This window comes from Symphalangus syndactylus, chromosome 21 (assembly GCF_028878055.3).
Source record: "Symphalangus syndactylus isolate Jambi chromosome 21, NHGRI_mSymSyn1-v2.1_pri, whole genome shotgun sequence".
In the NCBI taxonomy this organism is placed as follows: Eukaryota; Metazoa; Chordata; class Mammalia; order Primates; family Hylobatidae; genus Symphalangus; species Symphalangus syndactylus.
In genome coordinates, this window is record NC_072443.2 from 55,642,056 (window position 1) to 55,666,573 (window position 24,518).

The 24,518-nt window shown below is 49.5% G+C and overlaps 2 protein-coding genes and 1 non-coding gene across 8 annotated transcripts in view; 2 read left to right on the forward strand and 1 right to left on the reverse strand.

Annotated features, from left to right (window-relative positions):
* Positions 1–424: 424 nt before the first annotated feature.
* On the forward strand, positions 425–6,589 carry RPL32 (ribosomal protein L32). Of its 2 annotated transcripts, XM_055259391.2 has the most exons (5): positions 425–501; positions 1,018–1,148; positions 2,405–2,505; positions 3,117–3,298; positions 6,408–6,589. In XM_055259391.2, exons 3-5 carry the CDS (start codon positions 2,410–2,412, stop codon positions 6,535–6,537), a joined length of 408 nt encoding a protein of 135 aa, XP_055115366.1. In that variant the 5' UTR covers positions 425–501; positions 1,018–1,148; positions 2,405–2,409; the 3' UTR covers positions 6,538–6,589. The 2 variants fall into 2 exon arrangements, with proteins under 2 accessions (XP_055115366.1, XP_055115367.1); XM_055259392.2 differs by lacking the exons at positions 425–501; positions 1,018–1,148 and adding an exon at positions 1,569–1,861.
* LOC129471753 (small nucleolar RNA SNORA7) lies at positions 2,185–2,323 on the forward strand. Its single transcript, XR_008653714.2, has one exon. It is a non-coding gene; the product is annotated as a small nucleolar RNA SNORA7 (small nucleolar RNA).
* A 1,139-nt stretch (positions 6,590–7,728) lies between the features above and the next one.
* The window catches only part of CAND2 (cullin associated and neddylation dissociated 2 (putative)), a 37,579-nt gene continuing 20,789 nt past the window's right edge, over positions 7,729–24,518 (reverse strand). For 4 of the 5 annotated variants that reach the window (XM_055259387.2, XM_063630298.1, XM_055259388.2 and 1 more), the window contains 6 exons: positions 22,752–24,254; positions 20,440–20,535; positions 17,460–17,629; positions 15,489–15,653; positions 10,898–11,005; positions 7,729–8,781 (listed from right to left, as the gene is read on the reverse strand). In XM_055259387.2, coding sequence (XP_055115362.2) covers positions 8,554–8,781; positions 10,898–11,005; positions 15,489–15,653; positions 17,460–17,629; positions 20,440–20,535; positions 22,752–24,254 — 2,270 coding nt within the window. In that variant the 3' untranslated portion in view covers positions 7,729–8,553. The remainder of the gene's footprint in view (positions 8,782–10,897; positions 11,006–15,488; positions 15,654–17,459; positions 17,630–20,439; positions 20,536–22,751; positions 24,255–24,518) is intronic. The other variant, XM_055259389.2, reaches the window with a different exon arrangement.

Sequence of the window (24,518 nt, forward strand, 5' to 3'; positions counted from 1 at the left end):
TCCTGGGCTCACGTGATCATCCCAGCTCAGCCTCTCGAGTAACTGGAATTACAGGCATGCGCCACCAGCCCCAGCTAATTATTTTATTTTTTGTAGAGACAGGGTCTTACTATGTTGCTTAGGCTGGTCTTGAACTCCTGGGCTCAAGCAAATCTTCCGCCTCAGACCCCCAAAGTATTGGAATTATAGGTGTGAACCATAGTGCCCAGCCAATTTTCACAATAATCTTAAATACAAAAGCTAAGCAAAACAAATCAAGAGCATCTTTGAAAACTAGGCAGTCTGGGAGGCAGTGGCTGCAGTGAGCCGTGAGATGGCACCTTTGCATTCCAGCCTAGGTGACAGAGGGAGATTCTGTCTAAAAAAAAACCAAAAAACCAAAAACAAAACAAAACAAAATACAACTAGGCAGTAGCTCGTGCCTGTAATCCCAGCTACTCAGGAGGCTGAGGCGAGAGGATCGTTTGAGCCCAGGAGTTCAAGACCAGCTTGGGCAACAGAGTGAGACCCCCGTTTCTAAAAAATGAACAAACAAAAACTAGGCAGTTTCGCCCAGTGGTTAGAAGCGTGGAGTTTGGAGTCAAGTCTCCAAATTTCATCTTCCACATATGCAAAACGGAGACAATAATTGGGGTACGTTATAGAATTGTGGTAGGCATAGTGAACTCCATCGCATGCTAGCTGTTTTCGTTACTATTTACCGTCTAAATTCGGTGAGGAAATTATTAGGAAGTCTCTGTCTTGTTCTCTTCTGACCACTAAGAGGCGCACTTCGGAGTAGAAGAAACGCGGGCGGAAATAGCCCAAAAGCGGATTGGCTTCAACTTCTGGCGGAAGTAAATTCCTCCCTCCACCAGGTCTTATTAGCTCAGAAAGAATTCCAAATTTCTACGTAGTCCCAAGGATAGGTAGAATACATTTTTCAGTCCTATTCCTAGTTATTATGGTCTATTAAAACATGTATACTGAGAATTTTTGCGGCATTATTTTTTGACGTGTCTTTATTTTATTTAAAAGAGCCGGAGCCGGAAGTGCTTGCCTTTTTCCCTGCCAGGACCCAGGGGTTACGTCCCATCAGCCCTTGCGCGCCACCATCCCTTCTCTCTTCCTCGGCGCTGCCTACGAAGGTGGCAGCCATCTCCTCCTCGGTAAGTGTTAATCCGTGGCAATCCGCATTCCTGTGGGATTCATCTGGCCCCATCGCTCAGTGGTGCAGAGGCCTCCCCTTCAGCGCGGTAGTGTCTGTGGGTATTGTTATTGTCAGCTTACTGGAGCGTGTACAGGAACAGAACGAAGCAGCCGAGTTGATAGGGCTTTGCGTCCCAGAGCCTGCTGCCCTCCGCCTGTAGTCAGAGCTGCGGGCTGCTTGTTTGTTCCTTGGCGGTGGAGGGTGCTAGTTGCGGCCAGACTGCGGGGTCTCCTGGGAGCCGTGGGACGACCAGGGGTGGCCCAGCTTGACAGTTTTCAGCTGGGATCTGTGGATCCTAGCGCTCACCGATGTCGGCCCACGTGTGTTCGTTCATTGCCATGGCCCGCTTCTTCCGCTGCAGTCTCTGGCCCGAGGGCTGCTGCTTCGGGACCGCCAAGGAAAGACGAACTGTAGGTCGGCTGGTTCAGTTGCAGGCAGAAATTCTGGTAGTATATCTGGGAATATGAAGACACAACTGCCCCCACCTTGCCTTCGAGGATAGTATGGACCAGAAGGCAAAGTCGTTTTGAATACGTGGTTCATTGAGTACCCACTCTGTGCCAGTTGATGGCTGCGAAGAGAACAGAAGGGGTGCTGCTGTAGGAAATCAGTGGCTCGGAAGACCACACTGAGGAAGGTGTGAGTTGGTACTGGAAGATCTCCAGGTTTGAGGTATATGGTGGTTTTGTGTGTGGTGAGGGTGTGGTAGCGCAGCAGCTCCCTAGGGAATTAGAAGGTTTTCTTTATTGAACATTTACCCTGTGACAGGCACTGCAGGCATTCAGCGCGCAGTGTCATCTTCATTTTACAGGTGAGGAAAAGACTCAGGTTCAAGTAGATGGTCAAGGCCAGTACTACCGGAAGGACCATCTGGGGGTTCGGACACTGGTGGGGTGGGATTTGCTGCCCCTTGCAAATTAAGAGTGTCTTGGGGTCAGTTTTGGTTTGCTCAGCTGTTGGCATTCTTTGGGCTCTGAGTGGGTGAGGTGACCCTTGACCTCCTGGGATCGCGTCTGGAGAGTGCCTAGTATTCTGCCAGCTTCGGAAAGGGAGGGAAAGCAAGCCTGGCAGAGGCACCCATTCCATTCCCAGCTTGCTCCGTAGCTGGCGATTGGAAGACACTCTGCGACAGTGTTCAGTCCCTGGGCGGGAAAGCCTCCTTCCAAGCCTTCTTCCAGGATTCTTTCTCACCTGGGGCTGCTTCTTCCCCAAAAGGCATCATGGCCGCCCTCAGACCCCTTGTGAAGCCCAAGATCGTCAAAAAGAGAACCAAGAAGTTCATCCGGCACCAGTCAGACCGATATGTCAAAATTAAGGTATGTGGTCCTGGGATGGAAATGGGTGTGGGGTGAAGAAGGGAGTTTCCAACAGGCCGCCAGTTTCTGACATCACCTAGTCAGGATTACCTTTGACTGATGAACTGGTTTGTGGAAGAGCTTTCTGTAGAAATACAGGTCTCCCCTGGTGTGCCCTAGTGCTGGTACTTATGTCTCTTGATGTGTGAAGTGAAACTTTAATGAAAAGGGACACTTGGCCGTTTTGATGTGTTTAGAGGGCTTTGCATTTGTGTCATGTATTTTGGGTTGCCTTATGATAGCAGGATCCCTATTTTATAAACAAGAAAACTCAGGTGCTGAGAGCAGTGTCTGCAGCTGTGCTCGCCATCTCAGTATCTACACAGTCCCCTCGCATCCCTTTGGTGTCTCCATTTCTTGGGAGTGAGAATGGCAGGGGTGCCTGCATTCCTAGTGGCTAAAGCCACGAGCTCCTGGTTTTTCCCACCAAAAAAGTAAGAAAATAGTGAAGTCCTGTTACCAAAGGTAACTACTGTGTGGCATACTTTTCATTTGGTCCTTTTTTCCCTCCCCAAAAGGAAGAGTTGGCACTCTGCACAGACGCTAACCCACCTGTGTATTATTTCCTTCAGCGTAACTGGCGGAAACCCAGAGGCATTGACAACAGGGTTCGTAGAAGATTCAAGGGCCAGATCTTGATGCCCAACATTGGTTATGGAAGCAACAAAAAAACAAAGCACATGCTGCCCAGTGGCTTCCGGAAGTTCCTGGTCCACAACGTCAAGGAGCTGGAAGTGCTGCTGATGTGCAACAAGTGAGTTGGGTCCCACCTCTAGTTTTCAGGGATCAGAAGTTAGCATCTGTGTGAGCACTTCTGGCAGGAACTCTAGAAACTCTTGGGATGCATTTTCGGGGTGGGGGGGGTTGTGCATTCTCTGAAGGAATCAGAAGTTGTTCCTTGCAGGATTTTAGAGAATGCTTGTTGGGGAGTTGAAGGTGTTTCCTTTGCTCAAAGGAGGAGACTTGGTCTTCTAAGTGTAGAGACCCAAGACCAGGAAAAGACTGCTTTGTGAACACTGCAATAATAGCCACTTTCCACTACTACAATATCCTTTGGCTGTTGTTTCCAAAACGTTGCTTTCTTTATGAAGGTGTCAGCCAAAAGAGTTGAACTCTGAAATATTCGAAGACATTTATTCTGAGCCAAATATGAGTTGACCATGGCCCGTGACACAGCCCTTGGGAGACCCTAAGAATATGTGTCCAAGGTGGGCGGGGAGCAGCTTGGTTTTACATATTTTAGGGAGACATGAGACATCAATCAAATACACTTAAGGCATACATTGGTTTGGTCCAGAAAGGCAGCACTTTGAGGTTTTGGATAGATTTTCTGTTTCTCGTCGGGAATTGGTTATCACTAGAAAGGAATGTCTTGGCTACAGTAAGAGGTTGTGGAAACCAAGAGTGCCCTATTATTCAAGGAGGGAGTGCATTCAGATGGTTGCTGGGGGCCTTTGAATTTTATTTTTGGCTTACAAGCAGGAGATCAAACATGGACCTCAGACCTTAAGGGGCTCTTTAGTCTGTGCTGTGGTAAGGGGTATCTTCCGGGGCAGGAGGGCTTTAGAAAGTTTGGATTAGATGGAGAACAGGAGGAAACTCGGCAGGCAGAGAGTGCTTACACAAAGGTGTAGAGGTGAAAGCGCATGGAGGGTTTGCAGGGCATTGGTTCCAGGTGGGTTTTATTGGTTTTTGTTTTTTAAGATGAAGTCTTGCTCTCTTGCCAGGGCTGGAGTGCAGTGGCATGACCTTGGCTCACTGCAACCTCCACCGCCCAGTTTCAAGCGTTTCTCCTGCCTCAACCTCCCAAGAGCTGGGATTACAGGCGTGCACCACCATGCCTGGCTAATTTTTGTATTTTTAGTAGAGATGAGGTTTCACCATGTTGGCCAGGCTGGTTTTGAACTCATGACCTTAAGTGGTCTGCCTGCCTTAGCCTCCCAAAATGCTGGGATTACAGGCATGAGCTACTGCGCCTGGCCTGGTTTGATTTTAGAGATAGACGGGCTCTGTGTTGCCCTGGCTACAGTGCAGTGGCTGTTCACAACTGTGATCATGGCACACTGCCGCCCAAAACTCAAGGTGGGCTCAAGCTGTCTTCCCATCTCAGTCTTCCTGGTAGCTAGGACCACAGGCACATTCCACCACACCCAGCTAGTTCTAGGTGTTTTGAGTAAGTTAGACACTTGGTGAGCTTTGTGTATAAGAGACTCAGTGACCTGCTTAGACCAAAACTAGGGCAGTGGAATGAAAAATTCTCATGGGAAGTGACAGTTAATTTTCTTATTGGTAAATGGAAGCCAAAAAGCTGAATTTTCCTAAGTAAACTAGAAAGAACATGGAGTGTGTGTGACTAACTAGGATGTTTGTGTTTACATTTACAAAGATAACTTTCATCTACAGTGGTTGTAGATATAAGTAATAAAAATGAACAAGACCAGTATTCTAATGTGGTTACCTTCCAAGATTGGAAATTTGACCAGGCGTTGAAATGCTGAAAATTTCTGTTAGAAAAGTTGGGCGAAGGAATTAATGGTGGACACTGAAACCACAGTTGGCTGTATGAGTTGAACTATAACAGGCAATACCTCTTGTATGGCCAACATGATGACTCAGTTGCAGTGCACATGTTGGCTGGTTGGCATATGCTCTGTAAGTGCAGCTTGGCAGTCTTTAAGATCCATAGAAATACTCTTTGACCTTTGATCTCTAAGTTCCATTTCTGGGCATTTGTCCTTAAGGAATGGAAAAGCAGGCAAACTAAAGCTAGTCATTGCAGCAATAACCCACTGGAAACAACTGAAAATATAGTGAGAATTGGTAGAGTGCCGGATAGAATGCTGTGGGTCCATTGAAAATGGTTGGAGTGTTGTACTATGGAAAATGCCCAAGCTAGGGGGGACACATTTAAAATGGTGGGTACACTCTGATTGTGATTATCAAATATGTAGATGGACGAGGACAGGAGGGTTTTTTGAAAAGTAAAGACAGATGAGAAGTGTAATATAACCTAAGTCTTTAAAACATAGAAACATTTAAAAATATAGTTGCTTTGAATTTGAGTGGACTCATATAAAACAAGAATTGTCTGGATTTGCTGTCTTGCTGTTAAGGCAGGGTTCTTGAAAAGAGCTGTGTGTCCACTGCCTCAATCACTCCTCACAGTCCTGCTGCTTCTCTCTTTGCTGAAGATGCTTCAGGGGTGGAATGTCGGTTCTTAACCACTGTGGGTGGCTTCATAAATCATCTCCTTACTGAAGTGTGCTTGTTAGGCCAATTGGTTATCAAATGGGGCACAGTGTAGCTGCCTCTTAAAAAGTTGTGAGGAATGAGTTAGAACTGGATCTGAAGTCCTCAGGTATTAGGCATGGCTGTGACTGGGCGACTTTAAGCATTGTTGCTTCTCAACTTGCTTTGTCTCCTCAGCAGTCAAACCAGGTGCTGTTAGCTCCATTCAGACTCTTGGGTTCTGCTCTTGACCACTTTGCAAAGAGTTCTGAACCTTCATGGGCAAGGTCAGGCACCCTGCGACTGGGGGAGAACCTTTGAACCTGGAGCATGGGCCTGGGTTCACCCTGGATCCCTGTCTTGCTTGCTGTGGGCCTTGGTTTCCTTATCTGTAAAATGGAGGTAATGCCTGGATTACAAGGCTGCTGTAAGGATGAGGGTACTTTGTAAATGAAAGAATTCTTGTCACCACCAGGGAACCATAGTCAGGATTTGGGGGCATGTAAGTGCCATTCCACAGCCACTTACCAAGCAGCCCTCTCTTAGCTTGGTGCTGGAACTCATTGACTCCCCAGTGGAATTTTCCAAGTGTGTTCAGGGCTGTCTTGCTCCTTACCTACTTGATTCTCTTACAGATCTTACTGTGCCGAGATCGCTCACAATGTTTCCTCCAAGAACCGCAAAGCCATCGTGGAAAGAGCTGCCCAACTGGCCATCAGAGTCACCAACCCCAATGCCAGGCTGCGCAGCGAAGAAAATGAGTAGGCAGCTTGTGTGCACATTTTCTGTTTAAATAAATGTAAAAACTGCCATCTGGCATCTTCCTTCCTTGGTTTTAAGTCTTCAGCTTCTTGGCCAACTTAGTTTGTCACAGAGATCACTCTTTTGCTTAAGCCCCTTTGCAATCTCCCATTTGGAGGGGATTTGTAAAGGACACTTGGTCCTTGAACAGGGGAACGTGACCTCAAGTGCACAGACTAGCCTTAGTCATCTCCAGTTGAGGCTGGGAATGAGGGGCACAGACTTGGCCCTCCCACCAGGTAGGTTCTGAGACACTTCGAAGAAGCTTGTGGCTCCCAAGCCACAAGTAGTCATTCTTAGCCTTGCTTTTGTAAAGTTAGGTGACAAGTTATTCCACGTGATGCTTGTGAGAATTGAGAAAATATGCATGGAAATATCCAGATGAGTTTCTTACACAGATTGTTATGGGATGCCTAAATTGCATCCTGTAACTTCTGTCCAAAAAGAACAGGATGATGTACAAATTGCTCTTCCGGGTAATCCACCACAGTTACTGGAAAAGCACTTTCAGTCTCCTATAACCTTCCCATCAGCTGCTGCTTCAGATATAATGTTACAGCAGTTTGCCAAGGCGGGGACCTAACTGGTGACAATTGAGCCTCTTGACTGGTACTCAGAATTTAGTGACACGTGGCCCTGATTTTTTTTGGAGACAGGGTCTTGCTCTCACCCAGGCTGGGAGTGCAGTGGCACACTCACTACAGCCTTGACCTCCCCAGACTCGGGTGATCTTCCCACCTCAGCCTTCCAAGTAGCTGGGAATCCTGCTTCAGCCTCCCAAAGTACTGGGATTACAGGCATCTTATGTGGTGTAGTATATAGGTCATGAGGGATATGGGATGTGGTACTTACGAGATAGAAATGCCTACAAGATGTTTTTCTGTAACCATCCTGGTCAACTTAGCAGAAATGCTGCGCTTTCCTAGGTCTAGTCTCATTCTAGTAGACAGGCATCTTACAGATTGTCTCCTGTTCAAAACCTAGTCATAAATATAAACTGGTCACTTTTGGGATTTTTTTTGTTTCGTTTTTGAGACTGTCATGCTGTCACCCCGGCTGGAGTGCAGTGGCTTGATCTTGGCCACTGCAACTTCTGACTCCTGGGTTCAGGCGATTCGATTAAAAATTGGAGACGAATTGTGTAGAGAAAAGAAGTAATTTAGAATCTAATCTTTATTAACCTGGGATATCACAGAAAATACTTGGGCCTGCCACTTGTATTTCTTTGTCCTCAATACTAAACACTAGACACATTTGAAACCTTCCTCAGAAGGAAACAAACCAACTGGTTATGCCTGGGTGGTGGTGGCGTGGAAGATGTGTACTTCCTTGTTGCCCAATTTGCTAGTAAGTATTTTGAAATTAGAAATGAAATATGAGGTCCAAGCCTGTCCAGTTCCCTACCCAACCCATTCCTCCTCCCTGGAAAAAAACCTGTTATCACCTTCCAAATTTCTGATTCATCACTGCCACTTAAAAATGAACCGTTTTGAATTTTAAAATGTGAATAACTCAAGTATCTCTTCTTTTGAGATGCCCGGCCTGAGCACTAACTTCAGGCATTGCTGAATGCAGTGAAGAAACCAGAGTGGTGTCTGCTGCCTCCTGACCTTTTACAGCTGACAGCACAGCCTATTTCTAAATACTACTAGTTTTGAGGCAGAGACACCCTCTGAAGGAACCAGACAGACTATGGAGGGGTACAGTGTGAAGTCACTGAAAACTTCCTCACCCTATTTCTTTGGATGACTGTCCTGAGGTAAGGAAGGGGCCCAATTCTTGGCAGCCTCACAGCTTGGGCTGGGGGCCTTTGAGTTGGGTCCCTGGAGAAGGCACTGTAAGCCCTGACCAGGAGTGGCAGGGCCCCCAGTGAAATGGTGGAAGGGCAAAAGTAGAGACCTGCAGTGGTGGGATGGGGAGGCCTCGGGCTTGGGTGGGCTCCTTTCTCTTAAGCGAGGGCCCACCTTGGTGCTGAGGGGACTAGCTGAGCTCCATTGAGTCTGTGCTGGGGGCTGAAGTGGAATCCTTCTGGATGCTTTCAAAGAGGGCAGCAAGTTCAGGGTTGGATCTGATTTGGGAAGAGAAGTCGGCCATGATGGGGCTTTTCCCCACCTCGGGGATGGTCAGCAGGGCAGCCACTGCCCTCATTGCAGAGCGCTTCAGTTCATCTTGCTTTTCAAACTCCTGCTTCACAGAACCAGCTTTGACCTAAAGTAGGAAACAGCAGAAGCAGCCATCCTTTATTGAGCCTGGCCCACACCACTGCCTCCTCACTGGCCTTTGGCTTCCTCTTTGCCCTGTCATCTTCCCCAACATAAATCCCTGCTGCGAGATCTCCTGAGGCTTCTGTCTCACCAGCTATTTCCTAACTCCACCTCTGGGCTTTTGCACAGGCTAGTTACCCCACAGAGGTTCTTTGCCATTCAAATCAGCTTGAGTACAGCCTGAGGGGCCTCTGAGCAGCCAATCTAAAGTTCTCACTTTTTGTTAATTGACAGTGGCAAGTACTGTGTTCCCATACTTAATCTACAGACTGCAGGGATCCAGCGTATACTTGGCTGTGCTTAAAACCAGCTCTTAGCGCCATATGACTAGACTGAATGAATGGATCACTGCGATGGTCTTCTAGCAGCCTCCCTGCACTCAAGTCCCTGCCCCGCAATCTGTTTTACAGATGCAGCCGGAGAGTAAGCACCCCAAACTACCTCCTGCAGTTTGTTTCCTCTTCCCCACCATCTCCCACTTAGGCAGAGGAGCTCAGTAATTCCTCCACTGCTTATGGACTAAAGTTCAAATTCCTTGTTATGCTGGGCTCTTCCTAAAGAATTCAATGCAGTGGGTAACAGCTTGGCAATGGAGTTGCAGAGTCCTGTGTTCAAATGGCTCTGCTCCCAAGAGCTGTGACTTCAGGTAACTACATAAGAGTTGCCAAGAGGATTAAACAACTTGACACAAGTCCACACTCCCTTCTCTGAAACCCCTGGAGCCAGATGTGCTTTGGAATCCAGGACATTTTGGGTTTTAGAAAGGTAATACTGTGCAGATAACATTCCCAGGGGGTCTTGTACAATGCCCTGTAATCAAATACATGAATACTACATGTATGAGTAATGTGAGTAGTACAGGTATCCCTCAGTATCCATGGGAGTTTGGTTCCAGGATCTCAGGGGATGCCAAAATCCTCAGATGCTTAAGTCCCTTATATAAAAGTGGTACATTGGCGAGAATTAAAGATCATAGCCTCATGCCACTTCAAGTTTTGTGACAAACAGTTTCCTAAAAAGCTTTTGGTTGTCAGAGCTTGGTAGATTTCAGAGTCATGGGTAAGGACTGTGGGTGTGGATGTATCCATGCTCAGCCCAATGCCCAATAGACAGCATCCTCTGCGTGGCCATATGAGTGGCTCTTGTGGAAACTCAGAGCAGAGCTTCTCTTGCCACCTCGGCTTACTGCAAGAATGTTCTGGCACTGCAGTGCCATATATACCTCCCCTCTTAAGAACTGGGACTTTTCTTGGTGCCATAGAGCTCAGAGAAAACTAGAAATGAGAGACTGTCAAAACTGGCGTGGCCCTGTAGAAGTGTCTTTTTGGATGGACTCAATAGTAAGCATATGTTAAAAATGTAAACTTACAAGGCAGGTTTCTATGAATACCAATTTTAGTGTTTTGTCCACAGAAGATAGCATTTTTGAAAATCACCACTCTGTGGGTATCTCTCCTCTTTAAGTGCCAATCTAAAACACTCCTCTCCTTTTGGTAATGATTCCCATCCTTAAAAAACCCAAATGTATTCTTTCATTCAGCAGGTATTTACTAGGTACCACCCAGGTGCGCCAGGCTCTGCTCCCAACACCAGCTTTCCATGAGAGCTTCCATCCCAAATCCCTCCTCCAGACCCTTCAGGCACTCCAGTCTAGCAGCAGCTTTGCCCTAGACCAATCATCCGACCCAGCTTCCCAACAAGGAGGTGAGAGATTGACAGCAGGGAATCTCTCAGGCTCAATGTTATATCTTTAGTATCTCCCATAAGGCTCAGCACCCAGGAAGTGTTTAATGAATGGAAGAAGAGACAGGTGGGTCTGAATCCAGCTCTGCAATTTACTAGCTGTGTAGCCTTGGCCAATAACAACCTCTCAAAGCCTCTGTTCCCCTGTGTATACAATGATAATAAGAGGTACTTTATAGGGCAATGATAATGATTAAATGAAGCACTCACAATATCACCTGCACTGCAGGAAGTGCTCAGTAAGGGGTAACTGAACAACTGGCTGAGGACTCAGTAGGTGCTCCAGGGCCTGGACTAGGGCTGGGCCAGGGACTTACCTTGGCAGTGCAAGTGGCCCTTAGTGGCTCAATGAGTCGGTCCACCCTCTGCAGGACAGGTGCAGGACACAGGGTGGCCAGCCGGGCAAGCATAATGAAGGTCAGCATCTGCCCAGAGGAAGGAGACAGGAGGTAGTTCTTAGTGAAATGGTGCAGGAGCAAGAGCAGCAGCCAGCCCCGGGAAAGAACAGAGGCCCCACACCGGAAACCTGAAGCCCAAGTTCAGACCACCATGAAGTCCTGCCAGAGTCTCTCCCTCTCTGGGTCTGTTTCCTCAAATGGTGACACTTTCTTTGCCAACTACCCTTGGCTGACCCAAGGAGGATCAGATAAGCACCAGGGAGGGAGTCGTTCTGAAACTCAGATGCCCACGGGTCAGGCAGATGCTGGGGATGAGTGAAGGGGGCTGATGGGGCAGCTCTGGCTGACTGTGGCCAGGTGGGAATGCAGACATGCGGCTCGGGGCCACTGGATTGTTTTCAAAAGAAATCCCAATTTTCATGTAAAAAAAAAAGTCTCGATTTTTAAATGTTGACACCTGATTTCAAAACCAAACAAAAACTCTGACACCAACTAAACATGGCTGCAGGCCTAGATTCAGCCTGTAGGAGAATAATTGTCATGTCTTTTGAAAATGGTCAAGTCCTCACAAAGAAGCCTTGCACAGCATAAAGACTGGTTGTCTGAAATCCCCACGCCCTACCCATCTCCACACCCTGACCCCAAGCCCTACAGCAAAGGAGGAGGCCCAGCTCATGGCAGCTAGGAGCAGCAGTGCTGGACTTCAGGAGCTATGACTTTTGGCTGCTCCAGGACCCTGTGCCCTCGAACTAGACAAGATTTCCTGTCTCCACTGTGAACTGGGCGGCGTTCACTCCCTCTCTAAAGACTCACTTGAAGACTTGATGATGCAAAGCTGTGGGCTCTATAGCTGTCACACCCACCCTCCTCACCCCAGGGAGTGGCAGCAGAGCGGGCTCCAAGGCTGCACTGGTGCCTTGGCCCTGTCCTGCACTCCTGGAGGGCAGGCATGAGAGGATATGGCCAGACTGGATAGAAGGAACAGACTTGCTCGATCCTGGGAAAAATCCCCACGAGCTGGAGCTTTGGGCCGGCCCAGAACTCCTCACTCTGTGTCCTGGGGTCAGTAGCCCCACAAGATGCCTAATACCAAGCACACCCAAATGACGGAAGCTGAGTACACCCCTCCCCGCCTGGAGCCTCCCGGAACCCTGTGGTGGAAAGTCCTGTTCAGCTTTGTGCGCCCCATCATTTTCCACTAGTTCTCATGGCATACACTGGAAAACCCAACCCCCTTTCTCAACCAAGACCTTGGGGCTGGAACCCCAGAGAACTTATGTTTTTTCTTCTTTTCTCTTTCTTGGGGGTTGGCATGAAGCAATAGTTTAAAATGATAATAAAACCAAGGAGGAGACAGGCAGACAGGAAGTGCAGGAAGGAGCATCCCGGAAGCTCAAGTCCAGAGTGGTCAGAGGCACCCCCGCTGCAGGAGGCGCAGCCTCACCATGCGCATCAGATGCTTTAGCAGGAACACACACTCCACCCTAGAAGCCCACTGATCACACCATGGGTCACAGTAATGCACCAGGATGTTCACAGCAGCATTGTCTGTAATTGTGAAAATGTGCAAATAACATACATGTGTAGCGGTGAGTGCAACAGAAATGGGAACTCCTGCAGCTGTTGACAGGACTGATACATATTGAAAAGGAAAGCAAACAACATACAGTAAATGTAAGTTAAAAGGTTGAAGAAAAAACAGCATGTGTGTGTGATCCCATTTCTAGAAAACAGGTCTCATACACTCAACTCCACAGCTTTGAGAGCAGGGACCCCGCCTCTCACACTGACCTCGGCGTGTTGGCACTCACTTAATACTGGCTGACTAATGAATGAGGGTCTATGTGCATCATCCCAAGAAACACACTCAGACTTACAGCAGGCCTCTCTGGGTGTGGGGAAGCTTTTGGGTGATTATTACTTGCTTCTTTGCTTTCATCTTGTGTGTATATCTTTTAAAACAAGTGGCCGGGCGTGGTGGCTCAAGCCTGTAATCCTAGCACTTCGGGAGGCAGAGGCGGGCGGATCACGAGGTCAGGAGATCGAGACCATCCTGGCTAACACGGTGAAACCCCGTCTCTACTAAAAATACAAAAAATTAGCCAGGCGTGTTGGCAGGCGCCTGTAGTCCCAGCTGCTCTGGAGGCTGAGGCAGGAGAATGGCGTGAACCTGGGAGGCGGAGCTTGCAGTGAGCCGAGATCACGCCACTGCACTCCAGCCTGGGGGACAGAGAAAGACTCCGTCTCAAAAAAAAAAAAAAAAAAAAAACAAGTATGGGTTACTTTTGATTACTTTGTATTAATTTTTCATTATAAAAAGTGACTCATGCTTACAGTACATATTTTTTAAAGTTGTAATATGGGGCCAGGAGTGGTGGCTCACGCCTGTAATCCCAACACTTTGGGAGGCTGAGGTGGGTGGATCACCTGAGGTCAGGAGTTCAAGACCAGCCTAGCCAACATGGTGAAACCCTGTCTCTACTAAAAAATATAAAAATTAGCCAGGCGTGCTGGTGCACATCTGTAATCCCAGCTACTCAAGAGGCCGAGGCAGGAGAATCACTTGAACCCGGGAGGTGGAGGTTGCAGTGAGCCAAGATTGCACCAATGCACTCCAGCCTGGGCAATAAGGTGAGACTCCATCTCAAACAAATAAATAAATAAAAACTTAAAGTTGTAGTATGGCAGTTCCTTAAGACATTAAACACAGAATTGCCATATGATCCAGCAATTTCATTTCTGGGTAAAGTGAACTGAAGGCAGGATTCCAAAGGATATCAGAACACCTAGGTTCACAGTCGCATTACTCATAATAGCCAGAAGCTGGGAACACCCAAATATTTGTCCAGCTATGGATGAATGGGTAAACAAACTGGTGGTCTGTACATACAACACTGGGAAATTCTGACATGCTGCAACATGGATGAACCTTGAGGACATCAGACTAAGTGAAACAAGTTGGTCACAAACGGACAAATACTGTATGATTCCACTTACAAGGGCAGAATCCTAGAGTAGCCAAATTCATAGAGAATAGTGTTTAATGGGTGCAGATTTCAGTTTGGGAAGGAGAAAAGAGTTCTGAGATGGACAGTGGTGACGGCTGCACAGCAATGTGAATGTGCTTACTGCCACTGTGCTGTGCACTTAAAAATAGTGAAGATGGGGCCTGGCGCAGTGGCTCACACCTGTAATCCCAGCACTTTGGGAGGCCAAGGCAGGCAGATTACTTGAGGTCAGGAGTTCGAGACCAGCCTGGCCAACATGGTGAAACCCCGTCTCTACTAAAAATACAAAAAGAATTTAGCTGAGTGTGGTGGTGGGCACCTGTAGTCCCAGCTACTGGGAGGCTGAGGCAGGAGAATCGCTTGAACCTGGGAGGCAGAGGTTGCAGTTAGCTGAGATCAAGCCACTGCACTCCAGCCTGGTTGACAGTGCAAGACCCTGTCTCAAAAAAAAAAAAAAAAAAAAAAAGGCTGGGCACGGTGGCTCAAGCCTGTAATCCCAGCACTATGGGAGGCCGAGGTGGGCGGATCATGAGGTCAGGAGATCGCGACCTTCCTGGCTAACACGGTGAAACCCCGTCTCTACTAAAAATACAAAAAATTAGCTGGGCATGGTGGTGGGCGCCTGTAGTCCCAGCTACTCAGGAGGCTGAGGCAGGAGAATAGCGTGAACCCCGGAGGCGGAGCTTGCAGTGAGCCGAGATCGCGCCACTGCACTGCAGCCTGGGCAATAGAGCGAGACTCCGTCTTGAAAAAAAAAAAAAAATCTTCACCTGCAGATAGTAAGTTACTGAAGATAGTAACTTGTATTATTAATATTTCACCACAATTAAATGATTTCTGTTATATATGTGAATAAACTTTAACATTTAAGAAAATGATAGAGAAAGATATAAATTGAAGAAACCAAAGTCTCCCCACTGCTCCACCAGCCCCAGACTCACTCCGTCTGGTAAGAAAATGGCCCTAACTTCTGGAACTAGCTCTTGCCACTCAACATTGGGGCTTGGAGCTCTTTCAGGTCACAACATGAAGAGATGTAGCTCGCTCCTCAATGCTGCTAGTATTGCACAGCTGAAAGTGCCCTGCTGGGTCAAAAATTTCGTCTGGGAATTTTTTTTTTTTTTTGAGACAGAGTCTCGCTCTCTTGTCCAGGTTGGAGTGCAGTGGTGCGATCATGTTTCACTGCAGCCTCAACCTCCTGGGCTCAAGCCATCCTCCTACCTCAGCCTCCCAAAGTGCTGGGATTACAGGCATGAGCCACCACACCTGGACAATTTTTTTTTCTGGTTGCTGCGAAACCATCCTCCAAAGAGCCTGCCCAGTGTAGACTCCCACCAAAGGTGTTTGAGACACAGGTTCCTTTTCTTATCAGAAAACAACAATGCAGCTATTTTCATTGGGTGCCTGGAGTAGGGAGCAAGGACAAACAAGCATGGCCCCAGTGGTGCCTGACTATCCCTTTGTACAGGGGCACACAGATCTGGCAGGGGGCTTGGTTTTACCCGGATGTCGTAGTGGTCCTTCAGCCCGTCCTCCACATGGTTCAGGAACTCACAGATATCCAGCTGGCCCAGGCAGCTCTCAAGCAGTGAATACATGCACTCAAAGGCCGCCTTCCGCACGTCCAGCCCATCGTCCACTGTATGTTTAAAGGGCCCCATCTCCACCTGCAGGAGGGATGAAGGTTGGTGATATGGCCCAGGATGTAAGGACACCTCTTCTAGTTTCTGCTACAAACCCCACATCTCTATTCCACACTCCATGCCGGCCCCAAATCATGCCTTATACTCTGAAGTCTCCATGCCTTTGCTCAGCCTGCAGTGTCCTTTCCCCCAAGTGATAACAGTGGCGATAAGAACAATTATTCTTACAATCTATTGAGCAGGCACTGTCTGAGTGGCAGGCACTGTGCTGAGTGCTTGACAGATGACGTTTCATTCAAGCATCACAAATGCCATCAGAAGTAAATGTTACTGGCCGGGCACGGTGGTTCACGCCTATAATCCCAGCACTTTGGGAGGCCAAGGCGGGCGGATCATGAAGTCAGGAGATTGAGGCCATCCTGGCTAACATGAAACTTCACCTCTACTAAAAATACAAAAAATTAGCCGGGCGTGGTGGCACGTGCCTGTAGTCCCAGCTACTTGGGTGGCTGAGGCAGGAGAATCGCTTGAACCAGGGAGGCGGAGGTTGCAGTGAGCTGAGATCGCACCACTGCACTCCAGCCTAGGTGACACAGCGAGACTCCATCTCAAAAAAAAAAAAAAAAAAAAAAAAAGTAAATGTTACTGATCCCATTTAACAGATGAGGAAACTGAGTTGGGCAGGTTAATTAACTGAGCTGGACAGGTTAATTAAGGATACACTGCTTGTAACTGGCTGAACTGGAATTTAAAACCCAGGTAGGCTGGGCATGATGGCTGTCCTCCCAGCACTTTGAGAGGCCGAGGCAGGAGGAATTTGACACCAGTCTGGGCAACATGGCAAAACCCCATCTCTACAAAAAAATACAAAAAATTAGCTGGGTGTGGTGGTACACGCCTGTAGTCCCAGCTACTCAGGAGGCTGAGGTGGGAGGATCGCTTGAGCCCAGGAGGTCGAGTCTGCAGTGAGCTGTGATTGTGCCACTGCACTCCAGCCTACGTGACACAGCAAGACCCTGTCTCAAAAAAAACAACAAAAAAGACACCCAGGTCTTTCTGAAGCTTTCAACTATGAAGCCCTGTTTCAATGGTAAACACCTTTTCACCCTTCAAAGCCCAGCTTAAAAGGCCTCAATGCTGCTAGTATTCCACAGCTGAAACTTATTAAATCACCTTTCACCTCTGCCCCTTGAATCCTTACTTTACCAGGTGGGCTCTAAGTTAAACGCAGCTGCTCCTTGGTGTATGATGGGATTACATCACAATAGGTCCATCGTAAGTTGGTTTCCAGAGGCAATCCCATCATAAGATGAGGAGCCTGCTGAACGTTACTGCTTTTGCACCATTGTAAAGTTGAACCATTGTAAGAATGGGACTGTCTGTAATCAGCAGAGTGGGCATCTCTGTCCTTTAGGGGGCCATGATGAGCTCCTTGGTGGCAGAAACCCAATCAGGTCCAACTCTTGAGTCCTGGCACTTGGGCTCAGTGCAGATGCTCAGTCAACACCTGCCAAACATCAACATTTACTGAGCACTGGCTATGTGCCTGCGGTGGTTCTAAACACTTACAGGACCTCACTCACTGAACTGTTGGCAGCAACCCCACGACGCAGACACAATTAGCACCCTCATGTGCTCACGAGGAGCAACTGAGGCCCAGAGAGGATCAGGTTGCCCTGGCTGGGGTCCCACAGCTTGGAGTCAGGGCAGGACTTGACCCAGGTCATGTGTCCCCAGCACCTGCTCTGATGAGATAATAATGCCCTAACAGTGAGGCATGAGAGGTGGCATCACCCCAGCTTCCCCTGGGTCCCCAGCTCTGCTCCACACCTCTCGGATGAGGTCCCGCCGGATCTTTGTCTCCTGGTAGAGGAGGGGCAGGATGTCATCCAGCAGGTCCCGGACTAGCGAGGGCTTGTTGTGCACAGCTGAGTTGAAGAAAGCCAGAGTCGCACGGCGCACGTTCAGGTCTGGGTCCTGCAGGCTCTCCATGAACTCTCCTGGCAGAAGAACATGAGGGGTGTGGGGGATGCACAGCCAAAGCACAAAGTCACCACCCTCACCACCCCGGCCATCTGGTTACTGTGCATGTGCAGAACTGGCTGAATGGGGGTAAGCTGGGTGTGGTGAGCATCTACTTTGTGCCAGGCACAAACAACCCTTCAAAGCCCAGATAAGAATGTGGGCTCGAGGCTGATGTGGCTTCCATTCCAGCTCTACCAATTAACTGTGGGACCTTGGAGAGCCTCGATGTCCTCATCTGTAAAATGGGAGTCATAACAGAACCTATGCTATAGGACTGTTTTTAGAATTTTAAAATATGGTGCCTCAGCATTATCTTGAAAAAAAAAGAAATTTTTTAATGTGGTAATGCATTAAAAGCACATAGCAGAGTGCCTGGCACACAGCATGGACTCTGTGAATGTTAACTTGATATAACAGGTGAGGCTCTTAAAGATCAGAGAGGTCAAGAAACTTATATAGAGTTGCCAGCACTTCTCAGGATACTCCTTTTTGTACAGTGCCATGATTTTTGTTTTGTTTTGTTGTTGAGATAGTCTCACTCTGTTGCCCAGGCTGGAGTGCAGTGGCGTGATCTCGGCACACTGCAACCTCCACCTCTCAGGTTCAAGCAATTCTCCTGCCTCAGCCTCCCAAGTACCTGGGATTACAGGCACACACCACCATGCTCGGCTAATTTTTGTATTTTTAGTAGAGACAGGGTTTCACCATGTTGGCCAGGCTGGTCTCAAACTCCTGACCTCAAGTGATCCACCCACCTTGGCCACCCAAAGTGCTGAGATTATAGGCATGAGCCACTGCACCCAGACTTGTACAGTGCTATGATTTGAATGTCCCCGCCAAAACTCATGTTGAAACTTAATTGCCATGGTAATAGTATTGAGAGGTGATTAGGTCATGAGGGTGAAGCCCTGATGCATGGATTAATGCCATCACTACAGCAGTGGGTCAGTGATCATGGGAGGGAGCTCCTGTTAAAGGAGAAGCTCAGCCTCCCTCTCGTCTCTCTGTCTCCCATGCTCACTTCTGCCCTTCCTTCCACCATGGGATGGCCCTCACCAGATGCTGGTGCCATGTTCTTGAACCTCCCAGTCTCCACAACCGTGAGGAATAAATTTCTCTTCTTTATAAATTACCCAATCTGTAGTATTCTGTTATAGTAGCAGAAAATGGACTATGATATAGAGTTTAAACTTAAAAAATATTTTTTTATTAAAGTTCTAGGGTATATGTGCACAACGTGCTGGTTTGTTACATGGGTATACATGTGCCATGTTGGTTTGGAAAAAAAAATTTTTTTTAGATATGGGGGTTTCACTATGTTGCCCAGGCTAGTCTCGAACTCCTGGACTCAAGTGATCCTCCTGCCTCAGCCTCCCAAAGTGCTGGGATTACAGGCATGAGCCACTACGCCCAGCCATTATAGTTTAAACATTTTAGAATTGTTAATATTTTATATACTTAATAAAGAAATAAAATCAAGGATGGGGAGATCCCTAAAAATAAAACCAAAATGCAAAAAACTGCATTTATGTATTATTTTTTTGTTTGAGTCAAAAGACAGTCTCGCTCTGTCGCCCAGGATGGAGTACAGTGGCACGATCTCAGCTCATTGCAACCTCCATCTCCCGGGTTCAAGTGATTCTCATGCCTCAGCCTCCCAGGTAGCTGGGATCATAGGCATGTGCCACCACACCCGGCTTTTATTTATTTATTTATTTATTTATTTTGAGATGGAGTCTCGCTCTGCGGCCCAGGCTGGAGTGCAGTGGCGCAATCTCGACTCACTGCAAGCTCCGCCTCCCAGGTTCACGCCATTCTCCTGCCTCAGCCTCCTGAGTAGCTGGGACTACAGGCGCCCACTAGCATGCCCGGCCAATTTTTTTGTATTTTTAGCAGAGACGGGGTTTCACCGTGTTAGCCAGGATGATCTTGATCTCCTGACCTTGTGAACCGCCTGCCTCGGCCTCCCAAAGTGCTGGGATTACAGGTGTGAGCCACTGCACCTGGCCCAGTACCCCCATTTTATAGCTGAGGATGAGAAGAGTTGTCCACACTCACACAGCCAGGGAATGGCAGGGCCAGGATTCAAACCTGAGGCAGGTGAGCTCCAAAACCTCTCTCTACTGAGCTGCCCTGCCTAGATGTGGGCTGAGACTCCAGTGTGGCCCAGTGAGAGGCTGCAGGCTCCAAGCTCTGAAGGGGTGAGGGCTCTGCCTTCCTAGGAAAAACCCAGTGGTCCTGCCGAGCCCCACAGGGAGGTCTCAGTTCCTCTCCTCCCAGTGAAGGCTGCTTGGGCTCCTCAGGCCAGAAGGCCCCTCAGACAGAGGGTGATCTAGTGGGCGGGCGGGGCAGTGGGGCAGTGGGGGAACGCTCTTCCCTGCCCCACTTTGGGGCCCACAAAAGCTAAGGCATGTGAGAGGCTGGTGGTTTTCCATTCCCAAGAGTCTGTGTGTTTATGAAGCATCTTTTCCCTCAGTTGCCTATGGGCCTCCAGGACAACTCTAGAAGATGCAGATAAGAGTTTCTCACGCCCATTTGACAGATGAGGAAAGCGAGGCTCAGAGGTGTGATGGGCATGCCAGGCCCACCCATGATTGAGTGGCAGTAGGAAGGCAGGGATGTGAACCCAGGCCTTTTAACTGGAGGGTCAGGCCCTGCTGCCCATCATGGGCACACCTCCCGGGTCTCCCACTGCCCTTGGCTATTGGGTAGGAAACATCAGCCCAAGCTCAAGGACTGGGTGGGGGCACTGAACAAGGTTGGGGGGCAGGACGGAGGTGCTCACCGATGAAGCTCTTTAGGAGGGGGTCAATGGGATGGGGCTGGTCCGAGATGAGGAACTTGACCGCTGTGATGACAGTGCTCCGGGTGTGTGGCCGACCTGCAGGACAAGAAGAGGTGAGTTACTGAGGGGCAGGGGCCAATCCTGTATGCTCACAGATCAGAAGGTGCTGAGGCTCCTCCCCCTGCTTCCCTGGAAGACAGAGCTGTACCCCCTCCCCATCTCTAGGAAAGTGGATTCTACCATTTCCCTTGGCAGCCTTGAATCTCCCCTCAATTCTTCCTGCTGCAGCTGAAACAGTAGGACTGCCAGTGCTCAGGTAACCACACCACAGGCTGCAAACAGGGAACCAATAACCAAGACAGGAACTGCTCCAACAAAGACCTTCCCTCAGGCCTTGGGATTTTTCAGACATGTTATCTCAATTAGTTCTAACAATGATCCTATTAATTAATAATAAAATAGTATTAAAAGAACCAATAAAATCACCAATAAAAATAAACTCTTTGACACAAGAGAGACTCAAGAGAGGTTAAGTTCATGTCTAAGGCCACACAGCAGATCCAGAATTCCTGGCTGGGCCCCTCTTCCTGGGCCTGCGTTCTGGCTGGCGGTCAGAGGGGCCTAACAGAACTCGGATCACCTCCAGGCTCGGTCACGGAGAGCTCGCTTACTTGTGCTTTGCTGCTTGCTTTCTGAGTACAGAAGCCCAATAAAGAGGGGAAGTACATTCCCTTAATGAAGGAAACAAATGGGTGCATGCTCCACCTGCCTCTGAATCTCTCCTCAGTGGCTCGCCCCCTTTGTCCCCACCCAACCCCCAGCACAATGCAGTGAATGGGCTAAGGTGTTTCCAAACCCACATGCTTTACGTTCGGACTTGAGGAAAAGTTTACCATTTGGTGCTAAGGCATGAATGAATGGAAGAGTTACTGAATTCAGACTTTCAGCTTTTACCTCTTCTCTTGCCAGCCTGACTGGCTCCCAGGAAGATTTAGGGTGGCTGATGAAGACAGGCACAAGAGAGTAAGATTAAGTGAACTGAAAACAAGAACAACAAGGTCAAGGACAACTGAACGCAGGGAGGTGAGAAGGAGACTAGCAGGAAGATGTACAGAGAGCATCGGTGAGGAAGTCCCAGGAACCTGCTAGAAGCAGGCCACTCATCTGGCTCTAAGCTTCCCAGCAGTTGGTGGTAAAAAGGAAATGTGACCGGGTGGCTGGTTCAACAGTGCACGTGGGACAGAAACAAATAGGTGTTTAGGCAAAGCAGGGCTCCTCCGCATCTTAAGACTCTCGTCTCTCAAGGTTCTTTGTGTGATGTGATAGACAGTGTCCTCAACAGTGTTCTTCCATCCACAGTCATATGAGGCCAGACAACTGCTTCTTATGAACCCAGCAACCCAAGGCAGCCTTAACTGAAATCACTTACATAGTAACAACAGCAGCTCTCGATTTACTCAGTATTAATTACTGTAGGTACCACATAGCTTACCAAACACTGTACCTGCATTCTGTCAACCAGAGCATCCACTGGTTCTATAAGGGGCCAGCTGGCCAGCTTGAAGCCCATTGGCCTTTCATTCTGGGGACTCTCACTTTCCTAGGAGCCCGACAACCCTACCTGCCTGCTTTCCACCTCCTGAAGCTAAGATACCTGGTGTACCAAAACATGACAAGCCAAAACACCTGCCCCTCCTGGTTCTTGCCCAGCCCTCTCCAAGCCTCAGGGGCATGTCGTCCTGTCACCGTCTATACTGACATCTGCTCTTGGCTCAGGCTAGCCAAAAAGAGCTGACCCTCTGCAGGCTGCAGTCTACGGCTACTGAGAAAACTGTTTTTGTTGACCTCTGTGTGGAGCACTAAGCTACTGTCCACATCAAGGATTATGAAGTTGGCATCATGAGGTTTTTTTTTTTTTTTTTTTTTTTTTTGGTAGAGGCAGGGTCTCACCATGTTGCCCAGGCTGGTCTCAAACTCCTAGGCTCAAGTGATCCACCCACCTCAGCCTCCCAAAGTGCTGAGATTACAGACATGTGCCACCATGCCTAGCCAACATCGTGAGATTTTTAAGTGTATTTGTTGTAGGGACCTATCAAGGACTCTGTCCCTTCTATCCCACAGTCCCATAGGAGGAAGCCTTTAAGTCTCAGGTATCACTGTGTGTTCCTCTGTAGCTTCCTTGCCTCTGTCACATACCGTGATTCTTGTACCCAGTGACTTGTAATAGCTCACTCTGCCCCAGCTGCCTGGATGCTCAGTGGCAAACTGCCCACCTCCGAGGTGGGCTGCCTTGCCCACACCTGTGTGCCTACCTGCAGCAAGCTGCTTCTGCAAGCGGGGCAGAAGGAACGAAGGGTTCACAAGGACCAGCTTCCCAATACACTCGGCCACCACCCCCCGGGTGCCCTCCTCAGCGCCCTCGCAGCGCTGGAACAGCAGGGCCCAGATGTCCTCGGCGTAGGGCTTCAGGCTGTCAGGCTGGGCGGCCCCCAGGGCCTCCCTGAGTGAGTGCAGCAGCAGGTACTGTCGTCGGGGCTCAGCCTCGATCTGCTCCAGCAGGAAGGGCAGGAAGTCGGGCAGGCTGCCAGCACCCACGCGGCCCAGTGCATACGAGGCTGCAGCCCTCACATCCTCACTGGGTGACCCCAAAGCTTCCAGGAGCACTGCCTTCAGCTCCCGCTGGGGGCCTGGCCCAGCCACCTGACCCACCTCAGCCAGCGACAAGAATGCCAGGACCTTGACCCCCGTGCTGGAGTGGGGCGACCTGGCATCGCAGACCAGGCGGTTGGCTGTGCTTGCCGCCTCTTGGGGACAGGCAGTTGAGAGGGCTGCCACACACCGGGCCAATGAGTGGAACACCTGCTTGTGCAGGCCAGGCCCACCATCCACAGCCTGCTCATAAACAGGCGCAGTGAGCAGGCTGATGAGTTTGGCATAGTCCACACACGGGGGACGGGTCCCCACCAGGGCCTGCAAGAAGCCTTCAGCAGCTGCCAGAACCCCGGCTGGCAACAGGGGCGAACGCAGCAGCCGCAGCAGCTCTGAGAGCACAGGGCCACTGACCTCCACCAAAGAGGCTGGCTGGGCCTGGGTCACTGTGGCAAGGAAGTCCACAGCCAGGTGGGCCACATGCATGTCACTCTCGTTGACCAGGGCAGGCAGCTCAGCCAGCACGGCCTGCAAGGCAGATGGTGGGAGGCTGAGGCCCTGGCTCTGGGCCAGGGCGTCCAGGGCTGCCAGTGTGGCCAGTCGCAAAGCCCGCTGGTTCTTCCGCAGGAATGAGGCCAGAATGGGCAGTGCCTCGGCCAGGATGGGCTGTAGGTCAAGCTGTAGTGGGGATACGGCCACCAGCGTAAGCGCCTTGACGGCAGGCAGCCGGGTGATCTCATTCCGCAGGCGGTCCAGGAGGAGCAGTAACGTGGGCTCCAGGTCATCCCCAAGCCGGTCACCCAGGTGGCCTACAAGGTGGCCCATGCAGGAAATGGCCCGCTCCTTCACCTCCTGGTCCAGGTCAGTGGCACGGAGTCGCGCCAGGGTGACCGCAGACATCTCTCCAACATATGGCTCAGGATCCAGCATCCGCGGCCTGTCCAGCGGCCACAGGGCCCGCACCAGCTCCTGCAGCACCACCAGGGCCTCGGCTGCAATCTTGTAGAAAGGGTCAGCCACACAGGCCATCACAGGTGGCAGGAGGGTAGGCAAATGTGGGTGGAAGGCCTCAGCTGGTTCGGTGCCCAGCAGCCCCTGCAAGAAGGCCAGGGCATCCATCCGGATGGTGGAGGAGCTGGAGCGGTCAGCCAGCGAGAAGATGATGCCTGCAGGGTGAATGCAAAGATTATGAGGCCACCCACCGCCTCTGATGCAACACGGCCCTCCCTGGAAGCAAGGCTGGGGTACCTACAGGTGCCTGAGCTGGACTGAAGCACCTAAACTCTTCTGCAGAAGTTTCCAAGAAGTCAGCACTAACCAGTGGCCAGGGCTGAGGGAAACATGTCCAGGGAACTCACTGGAACCAGCCTTGTTCTCACTGCTGGTAGTGGGAGGCCACTGAAGACTCTTGACCAGGGACTGAGCCTGGG

Excerpts from the sequence above, each read along its gene's own strand:
- RPL32 (XM_055259391.2), top strand. The coding sequence starts at position 2,410 with ATGGCCGCCCTCAGACCCCTTGTGAAGCCCAAGATCGTCAAAAAGAGA. Across the intron at positions 2,506-3,116 it reads ACCGATATGTCAAAATTAAG|CGTAACTGGCGGAAACCCAG; the intron begins GTATGTGGTCCT and ends TATTTCCTTCAG. Across the intron at positions 3,299-6,407 it reads GTGCTGCTGATGTGCAACAA|ATCTTACTGTGCCGAGATCG; the intron begins GTGAGTTGGGTC and ends ATTCTCTTACAG.